Here is a 10,647-nt window from a genome sequence, read left to right on the forward strand (position 1 = left end):
TGTTCTCACTTACACCTATCCAGTATGGTAGCAACTAGGCCAGGTTAAGGTTCTACTCAGTGCTTGTTCTCACTTACACCTATCCAGTATGGTAGAAACTAGGCCAGGTTAAGGTTCTTGGGCTATGATCATCACCAACTAAGATAGAGAATTTACATCCTATTTTAAAAGAGAAAGTAAAACAACTCATTAATATTTTAATATGGACTACAAACAAAAAATGACATATTTTGTATATAAATGGGTTAAGCAAAACATGTTACATATAATTTATTTAGTTCTTTTACTTTTCTTTTTTTCTGCTGTTGGAGGGCAAAGCCATGCTTCAGGTATGCAAGTACTGTACCCACTGAACTAGACCCCAGTCCCTTCTAAAAGTGATTCTGCTATTCAATTTCAAGTCAGATGCGTGGCTCATATTGTATTTCTACCACAGAGGGCTGGACTAGATCACTCTGATTGGTTATTGACATGGCTGAGTTCAATCTACGACCACGTGCATCTTTCTTCTTTCTATCTTTCCCTCCTTGTGGATTGCTTTTCTTCTGAGACTGCAGTTGCACCAGGCTGCCTGACAGCATCCTAGACCTCACTGATGGTCTTGTCATCTTTGTACCTTTTGTCTATCTCCACATCCACATTCTCACTTCTCTCGGGGACCACTGGGGTACCTTCATACTTCATACTATGTAAGAAAATGTTTTTTTCTAGATATTTTTATGTTTAGATATTGATACATTTTGTATAGAAGCAAAACCAGTTTTATCTGTACAAATACCTAAATTACTTCCATGTATTTCTAAATGTATTTAATGATCTACAAAGCAGTGTTCAGGGGGCTGGACAGCTGGCTGAGCAGTTAAGAGCACTGGCTGCTGTGCCGAGGCTGCGGAGTTCAGTTCCCTGCCCCACACGGTGGCTCTCAAGAGCTTCCAGCTCCAGTCTCAGGGGATCCAGACCCCGTTTCTGGTCTCTGTGGGTGCCACAGGGGAAAAGTGGCATAATGGCTTTATATGTATGCCCCATTCGGGGTTTTTAGATTTTACTCATTTTCATCAGCACACTTATTTATTTATATGTGTATATATATATGCACAGACATGGTTGCACCATGGTGGACATGAACGGAGGTCACAGGAGAACTGGCAGATGTTGGTTCCCTCCTACTGTGTGGTCTCGAGAACCAAACACAGGTCAGCAGCGTGGCAGTAAACCCTTTGCCTCCTGGCTACCTTGCTGGCCCTGGATTTTCTTTCTTTCTTTTTTTATTTTCACTTCCCTTCCTCCTCTTCCTTTGGACTACAGAAGATTTTACTTTCTTTAAAAACTGTATCTGATTTTTTTTCATTTCCTGTATTAGTTTGTCAACAGTAAGAATAATTTATGAGTTACTTTATTTTGCAGAGAATTTTAACATATCCTATAATACTGGCAGGACACACAAAACAAAAACGGGTATTTACAAGAGTATTTGAGGGAAGAATAGAATTGAAAAGCACATGAGTACTTGTAAAAGACTGAATATTCATAATTGATGAAAAAGAATTAAAGCCGGGCGTGGTGGTGCACGCCTTTAATCCCAGCACTCGGGAGGCAGAGGCAGGCGGATTTCTGAGTTAGGCCAGCCTGGGCTACAGAGTGAGTTCCAGGACAGCCAGGGCTACACAGAGAAACCCTGTCTCGAAAACCCAAAAAAAAAAAAAAAAAAAGAAAAAGAAAAAGAATTAAGTATTTGTAATTAAACATCACGATTTAAGTATCTGTTCATCAAATGTTGTCTACTTAAGCCTAAGAAATACTATACTCTAAAATCGGTGCTTCTTAAACTAGTTCTCATTATCATCTTGAAGATGTGACTTACTGAGTGGCTTTGAAAGCCCTCCCTCCAGCACTGTAGGCAGCTGGTAGGGATGCAGCAGACAAGGAATCCCGCCTCCCCTGCATCTACTCTAACCTCGGAATTCCCACTAACTGCATGCTCACAGTCTAGCCTCTGATGGGTTGCAGCAAAGGAAAGTCTGCCCTGATGAATACTGCCTCTGTACGGACTCTGAGGTATCTGCCACAGTGAAGGGCAAGAATTCAGCGTATGTCCGACTCACTGCTGCCCCCTAGGTTTTGCATAACTTATAACAAACAGGCTATGATCCTTGTGGAATGACTCTCTTCAGCAGTTGGCAGGAGAAGAGAAATGGTGAACGATCACACATCAAAAACAATGTATAAGAGGATACTTTTGTTCATTATTGGTTTTTGTTTTCCCTTTAATTTTGTGAGCTCTTCTCTACTGTCATTTAATCCAGCATTCCATTATCGGAGGGGTCAAAAGATGTGAGTGAGATTTCTAACAGAGATATCAAATCATGTGTTTCTTATCATTCTAAGGAAAAAAACAAAACAACAAAAAAAAAACCCAGCAAGCACAGTCTGTCTTATAAACTGGCCAGTGCTACTGACAATGGAGCAGCTCGGCTGGTCCAGAGAAACTCAGCGTCTCGGGCATCGGGATGGCCTTAGGTGCTATACATCTAGTCCCATAACAGACCCAGTTCGGAGACGCTGAGGCAGTGGCTTACAGTCAGCACCACTGCCCTGGTCGGCTATGTATTCGTTCTATGAACTTGGGAGTTTCTTAGTCTTCTATGCTTTGTTTGCCTTTCGGATGTTCAACTTGTCACATGCACACAATGAATAAAGGAATAATAAGCGTTCTCAAATCAAACAGCCATTTCTTTTTTTTTGTTTTTTTGAGACAGGGTTTCTCTGTGTAGCCCTGGCTGTCCTGGAACTCACTTTGTAGACCAGGCTGGCCTCAAACTCAGAAATCCACCTGCCTCTGCCTCCCGAGTGCTGGGATTAAAGGCGTGGCCACCACTCCTGGCTCAAACAGCCTTTTTAAGGTTTAGGATGAGGATAGATCAATTTAAAAATCATGGCATAATTAATATATTTAATTGAAATTGGGAGGTGAAGTCATTCCTCCTTGCTACATATCAACTACATAAAAGCAATTTAATTTTTTCGATGTCAGCTTTAAAAATACCACATTCAAATGAGCACTATTTCAGAAAGCTTTCACGCCCAATGTAAGTAACCTGAGGCAGGCAGATGAGAAGGAGGTAAACCTGGCCCCTTCCCAGAAATCCAGGAGTCCCTCATGCAGCAGTGCGCTCTGACGGGAACTCTCTGCTCAGAAATTCCAACCGCAGAGCAGGGGCCTGAAGCGTGATGAAGCATGAGAGCATGGAAGCAGCAGTCTCGACAGCACACAGCACAGAGGGACGACTGCCTCCTGCATCCCGCCAAAGCTCCTCTGCACCACCTCTGCTTACAGAGGCTGCCTATGAGCCTCATCTGCAGAACAGTGAGATAATGCCTTCCTTTAGTTTTCTCATCCTTTTTGCTATTTGCATACAAAGTGAGCAAAAGATTACCTCATCATTGAGCCAGTTTAGATTGTTTAGAGTCTGAATGTCTTTGCGTGTAATGGTCAAGCGGAATGCCTCACTGAGGACTTCATCCTGGTTACCGTTACGAAATACATTCTTTATTTCTTTTTCCATTTCCTAAGAAAACAAAAGACCAAACATAACAGTTTCAGAAAAAACTGGTTTCTCATCAGCGCCCCGGCTGTGTTCCGCATGAGTCACCTGCCTACTGGTTCCCTGCAGTCAGCTTACTCGTAGCCACCTGCTTCCAGGTTACCTCCCTCCCACCTTGCCCTGCTTTTCCTTTTACACAACATTCAGATCCTTGTTTTTGTATCACTTCCTGAAGACTGATACAACCCTTGCTCAAATCTTCTAAGCTCCTTAAAAGGTTTATGTTTTGTTTCTGGTTCTAATGGTTTCCCAAGAAACAAAAGGTACAAAAGGCACCCTGGAGTAAAGGCAGCATCCTTTTGAAGGTGTAAAAATGGAACTTAGTAGGGCTATGCGATGTCTGTGCTGCTCACTGGCTACAGAGCAGCTGGCATTGGATCCAGGACCACAGCCTGTGCACATGAAGCCAGCACTCTAGCACCAAGCTGCACCCAGGTCCAATAATGTTTTTCAAAGAGGTATGAATTAAGGAACAGGTTTTAAAACATACATAGATTTCTAAGTATTTTCCAAATTCTTCATAATAGATTACTTTTTTATTTATTTTAATTAGGTAATTTCCTCAATTACATTTCCAATGCTATCCAAAAAGTCCCCAATACACTGCCCCCCACTCATAATAGATTACTATTGCTTAAAAAGAAACATTATAAAAACAAAGTATAAATAAAAAAGTCATAATGAAATCTATTCCTTTGTACGCTCATTAAAAAATAAGTCAAAACAAAAAAAAAGAAATAGTACTTTGTAGCTCACAATTTACTATCCAATTATCTCCTATGTCAGCATGTAGGAAATGGTGGGCTCAAGTCTCCTGACTACAATCAAAACAGAACACAATCTCCCAAGCCAAACCTAACAACAAAAACTTTTTTTGAAATAAAAAAAGTATTAAAAACAAATATAAAATGTAAATTTACTACATACCTTCTCACTGAAGTTGCTAAAACCCAACCATAGCCATATGAACAACTTTTAATTACCTTTAAAAATAAACACTGGTACATAATTACACCAATACAATGAAAAGTATAGCTAAATTAATCTAAATGTCAGGTCCTCTACTGACTTACATTTGAAACTCCCCTCAGCTAACTTTGTTTTGAGGCAGGGTTTCACTTGGTAGCTCTGAGTAGCCTGGAACACTGGTGCTGACCAGGCTGGCCTCAAATGCAGAGCTGCACCTGCCTCTGCTTGCAGGGTGCTGGGTTGAAGGGGCCTGCCGTCACACCCAGCTGCACCGCAGACATTTTCAGTCTCTCCTTTACCTCTGTAATTTCAGGAAATTCGTCTTCACTGTCAGTCGGTTGGTGACTTTGTTTCCTGGTTTCTTGGGCAGCCGTGACAGGAATCTCCTTTTCAAGAGGCACACGAAGGTGAAGCTCTACCGAGTCAAGTACTGCGTGTTCCTGCTCCTGCAGTCGCTGCGGACACAATTTACAATAAGCGGGACAAAGACGTCTACTCTGGGACAGAGCCACTTATAAATGCTACGCTACTATATAAGCAAACAGCATAACTCAGGTAGAGACAACCTCACCAACAGTTTCAACCTGGATCTGCTATTTATTTTATAATTTTCTTCAAAAAAGACTTATTTATTCATCTATCTATCTATCTATCTATCTATCTATCTATCTATCTAGGTTTTTTGAAACAGGGTTTCTGGCTGTCCTGGAACTCACCCTGTAGACCAGGCTGGCTCAAATGCACAAAGATCTGCCTGCCTCTGCCTCCCGAGTGCTGGACTCAGGGCATGCACCAGCACCCCTTGGTTGTTTTTATTTCTTAGAAGTGAGTGCTTGCCTGTGTGTATGCATTTATACCAAATGGGTGCCTGGTTTCTGAGGGTGCCAGATTCCCTGCAACTGGAGTTTCTGGTGGCTGTGAACTGCCACGTGAGTGCTGGAAATGGAACCTGAGTCTTTTCCAAGAGTTTTTTTACCTGGTTTTGAAGCTGTAGTGCCAATGCTTTCTGTTCTTCAATCCGGCGCAATCTTTCCCGAGCTCGAGAATCATAAACACTGGTTCTAGGAAATGAAAAGCAACCCAGTCAGATCAGTGTCTGAGCACCGAGCACGTCTCTGCTACACCAAGTAACCAGTAGTGAACAGCTCACGCATCTGAGGAATTCCACTCAGACCTCACTACATTTACAGTTCAAGATACAGTAAAACACGGTAATTTATCACTTTTACCGGACTAATTTAAATATAATTAGTGTGACTTCTGTGGGTATTTGTAATACATAGTCCTATTTCAAAAGCGTACCTCTTAATAAGACTGGTCTAAATATCCAAAAGCAGAACTGAGCCCCACGGGATAAGAGAGTCTACGGTCAAGACAGCAGCTAAATATTACGTATTTAGACTCACAAGGACCAAGGGCTGAAGAAAACTGAACAGGGTTGGCACTTGAAACTAAATGTTTTCAGTTCTCAAATTCTCTAATAACTCAACAGTGTATGTAATAATAAAGGCATTTACTTTATTCTTTACATAGATAACTTTGGAATATTTTCCAATTCAATTTAGCTTTAACAACTGTTACGTAGTTGACAAATATGAAAACAGAAATCTCCTAACTGAGGCTAGAGAGATGGCGCAATGGTCAAGGACTCCAGGTGACTTGGGTTCAGTTCCTAGTACCCACATGGTGGCCCACAGTTGCTTCTGGTCTCTGTGGGCACTGCATGCACAAGATGCACACACATGCAGGCAAAACACACATAAAATACAAATAAACAAAATCTGAAAGAAAAAAAAACTTAATATTTTAACCCTAAGAGAATCTTAAAAACCCAATAGCTGAAAAGTACAGATAGGTATTTCTTACTGAGTAAAAACAATTAGAATAAACCGCTGAATGTTTGATTTCTTTGTAAATGAAAATGAAATGAGAAGAAAAAATAGTATCAAAAAACAATAACTTACAATTCTTTGATCCATAGCTCTGCCTGGAAGAATGTAGGGCTATAGGTGGGAAAAGAAAATAAGCAGAAGAGGTTAGGGGGAAATTGTAATATTTTCACAAACAAAAATAATCATTTCAACAGTTTGTAAGACTCCTATGCAATTATGGAATAAAAGCTATTCAATTGATACAAAGTAATTTGAATTTTAATTGAATCTAATTAAAATTAAAGAACATAATTAATACACATGTACTAAAAAGATGACCTAAAGATTAGAGGAGAATGAAGTTCAGCCCAGCTCTCAAGATAATTGTAGGAGAGAATAATATATGTTAAAAAAAAATCTCTCTTCTAAGAGGATAAATTAAGATAGAAAATTACTGTTCCCAAATGGTGCAGGCTGACAGAATTCTTAAAAGATTTAACCAAATTTTTAAATTTTTGGACTTCCTAGTCTGAGTCAAAACATATCTGTTACAGAATATTTGAACCTGTTACAGGATATTTTATAGTTAGGGTGTGGCTCAGCCCTTAGCACACACCTTTAATCCCAAACAATGAAAGTAAATTAGTTTGTAGAAGGAAGCATCCATGTATGAAAGTGATGTCTAACTGAGTGGCAGACAAAGGGAGGAATCAGAGACAGATGTGACAGAATAGGAGATGCCCAACTTTCAGGAGAAAAGGAAAGAGAAGCTACTTAAAGGAGACACAGACAATACAGGAGGGAGAGAGCAGCAGAGGAATACAGTAGAGTTCGTGGGGAGCAGTGCAGTCGAGTTGAGAGGGAGAGTGGAGCAGCACAGAGGGAGGATGAGGCAGCTTTACCTGGAGAGTCTTACAGAGACAGATTGAAGAGAGAACAAGCTAGACAGAGGTGAAGACAGAACAAGCAAGAGAATGAGAAGGAGCCAGAAGTCTAAAAAAGACTGCTAGAGTTAGTCTGAGGCCAAGTAGAGCAATTTGGAGGCTGAAAGAAAAGCCCAATTGAATCAGTCAGGTGGGAGAGGAGCTTGAGCCAGAACAGCTGAGGTGAACCAGCCAGCCAGAGATCAGGAAGAACTAGGAAGGGGAAGCCTATTCAGCAAGTCTCAGAGGCAGAAACATTCCAGGCCTAGATAAGATTGTATGGAGGCTAGAAGCTTAGCTCCCAGGACAAGGCCTAGGTTAGCAGACAGAAGCAGAAAGCCTCCCGGACAACAATGACAACAGAAGAATAAAAGTGACATTTATACATATCCAATCAAATAAAAGTACATAGTAAAAATATCCATCCACAAAATATTGCACAACAAATTAGCTAAGGTGTCAATGAGCCAAGGTGGAGACACAGCAGGCAGCTCTGCTCCAAGGATCGCAGGCCTATTCCATTCCACAGGCTCTTGTAGACAAACCCAATGAGGAACACTGGGGAGTCACAGCAATGTTAACTGTTCCAACAGCTTTCCTCCCTCTCAAGTGCTTTATCTTTGCAAATCTCTAACTAAGAGATCTATCACAGAAACAAATACAAGAATGAACTCTTTTCCAAAGGAGACCTTTGAGGTCCTCAGAGCAAGTTTTCTGATTCGGAGTGAGTCACTTCACCTCTATGGGCTTCAGTTTCAAGATGTATAAAACACAGTGTGGTTGAGAGTTAAGTCACCTATCATCTATGCATAGGCTGTGACTTGGCAGAGAAAATACTGCTCTGCCCCTCAGTGTAATTAAGGTTAATGAGAGCTGGTCACTTTAGGCTCAATAAACACCTGAGAGGGCAAGAGAGACAGAAAGCCTCAGAAATCATCAGGAGCAGTATAGTTTTTTGTGTGTTTTACACACACACATACACACACACACACAACCAACCAAATCAACACAAGAAGATATAAATAACATGATACAAAGATGTAAAAAGAAATACCCAAGATTTCACATTAACAGATCATTAATTTGTCTGCACTCCTTATTAAAATATGAATTCCACGAAAATACAGATTTTTATCTATTTATAAACTACTGTAACCTCCTCAAGTAGAATACTACCTGCTAGAGAGCAGATCCATGACTGCTGAATAAGGAATAATGTAGGGGCAAGAACGTCTCTTCAATGGACTGAGGTATCTGTTGGCTCAGGAAGGACAATCATAAGAGAAATTGCATTTCTAAAGAGATTACACATACAGTAGCAAGAGCTACAAGCATTGAACATAGTTGACCCTACTGTTCTACTTGTAAAACAGCCCTAGTGGTTCTATATATTGTTAAGGCTCATAAGATCTCCATATTAATTTAATATGCAAGATGAAATTATTACTCATACTTTCCAGAAACCAAAAAAGAAAACGATGCTGAGGTCCAGAAGGACACACTGTATTGGAACAAGTACTATGAAACTTCTCTGTCCCATTCCAAAGACTGTGTCTCCTCCCCTCGTGCTGAAGTGCCTTTGAGTGTGCTAACACCTTAAGCAACAAGGAGCACCGAGCACTTGGACGACAAGCGCACGCTTTGAGCTTTCTCGGATGTCCACTAAACATCCACCACACTAAGTTTATCACTGGGTGGTTCAGTGCAAAGACATTTGTGGTCGAGTGTCATCTGGGGCTCAGAGACACCACCTAGAAAAACTAACACATGAATCAGATTTTGAAAAAGCAAGAGTTAATCAGCAGTCAAGTAAAGGACAGAATCCTAGGCAGAAGGATCAAGAGTGTCTGAAGTAGAGGTGTGAGCGCCACATCCCAGGAAAGCAGGGCAGGTCCTCACTGTCAGAACTTAACGAAAAAGCAGGGGCCAGAAACTAACTGTCAAGGCTAGCCAGCCCAGCCTTGGGAAGGCAACTTAGCTTCAACCACAGAAACTACTCATTACTCCAGCTCTTCCTTCAAAAGCTCGCGCTTTTCTCCTCCTACTGTGCCCTTCAAGTCATTCCTAGGAGAAATTATCCATAAAGTAAAGCCAGACTTAGTAAAGAATCAATGAGAAATTGAGAAATGCTTTGTCTAATACCAACTTCCTCTGGGAGAGAATATTAGCTTTGTCCGTATGTGTCTGTGTGTGTGTATGTGCGTGTGTGTGAGTGAAACACATCTGTAAGCACTCAATGCCTTAACTATACATTCTTTTTCTTTTCTTCCTTTGAACTAGGCTGGGTTCAAACTCACCAGGTAGATGAGGACAGCTTGGTCCTGCTGCGTTGGCCCTGTAAGTGCTGGAATTCCAGGAATGAGCCACACAGCCCTAGGGTAGGTCACTCCTCACACGGTGCAACAGTCAGGTCTTAACACTCACAGTTTTTTGGCAAGTGAGGTTCAGAAGAATAACGTATGTTTACACGAAGGCCAAAAAGGCTACAAGCGGAAGTCAGACCTGACTCTAAACACCATGCAAGAAATAACAAATCCAAACCATATACTCTGCTCCAAGAATTAAGAAAACTTTGTAGAATACCCAAAGCTTAGAGTAATTTTTGGAGCTGCAAAGCAGGGCATGGGCTGTAGGACATTCTATCATCTGCAATCTTCTCCTAAGAAACTGCTACTGTTACCATCCGGGCAGACAAACTGCCAGGGGAGGCCCTGTATGCCTGTGTGATGCTGACAGTATGATGCTGACAGTATGCGGTGTGAGTAACTAACCTACAGAGAAGGAAGTCTGCTGCCTCCAGAAGAAGTGAAGCTGGCGCTGGGAGAGCACATTCAAACTTAAGACTCACACCAGCATCACACAGAAACCATGATGTTGAGACAAAAACATACATCATATTTACATACAAACAAGTCTAGTATATCAAGATATACAAAAGGACCTATTTACAAACATAGCTCCTGCCGGGCAGTGGTGGCACATGCCTTTAATCCCAGCACTATAGAGGAAGAGGCAGGCGGGCAAATCTCTCTGAGTTCCAGGACAGCCAAGGCTACACAGAGAAACTCTGCTCGGAAAAAAGAAAAAAAAAAAAAAACAAAAAACAAAACAAACTAAACTAAGTCAAAACAAAAAGCCATGCCTCCCACCCCCACAAAAAAACAAAAAACAAAAAAAACAACAATAAAGCCACCAAACAAATCTTTGACTTCCATCAGCTGCATTTGATCGCAGACTTGTTCCAGCCACCTTAAGTAACCCTAGTGTCTCTTACTTCATTTT

General features: G+C 41.2%; 1 protein-coding gene across 5 annotated transcripts in view; it reads right to left on the reverse strand.

Annotated features, from left to right (window-relative positions):
• The window catches only part of Senp1 (SUMO specific peptidase 1), a 56,239-nt gene that overhangs the window by 12,072 nt on the left and 33,520 nt on the right, over nucleotides 1-10,647 (reverse strand). For 3 of the 5 annotated variants that reach the window (XM_029469610.1, XM_029469611.1, XM_021183836.2), the window contains 5 exons: nucleotides 8,542-8,619; nucleotides 6,536-6,574; nucleotides 5,548-5,632; nucleotides 4,871-5,026; nucleotides 3,435-3,566 (listed from right to left, as the gene is read on the reverse strand). In XM_029469610.1, coding sequence (XP_029325470.1) covers nucleotides 3,435-3,566; nucleotides 4,871-5,026; nucleotides 5,548-5,632; nucleotides 6,536-6,574; nucleotides 8,542-8,619 — 490 coding nt within the window. The remainder of the gene's footprint in view (nucleotides 1-3,434; nucleotides 3,567-4,870; nucleotides 5,027-5,547; nucleotides 5,633-6,535; nucleotides 6,575-8,541; nucleotides 8,620-10,647) is intronic. The other 2 variants (XM_021183838.2, XM_021183837.2) reach the window with 1 other exon arrangement.

This window comes from Mus caroli, chromosome 15, assembly GCF_900094665.2.
Source record: "Mus caroli chromosome 15, CAROLI_EIJ_v1.1, whole genome shotgun sequence".
In the NCBI taxonomy this organism is placed as follows: Eukaryota; Metazoa; Chordata; class Mammalia; order Rodentia; family Muridae; genus Mus; species Mus caroli.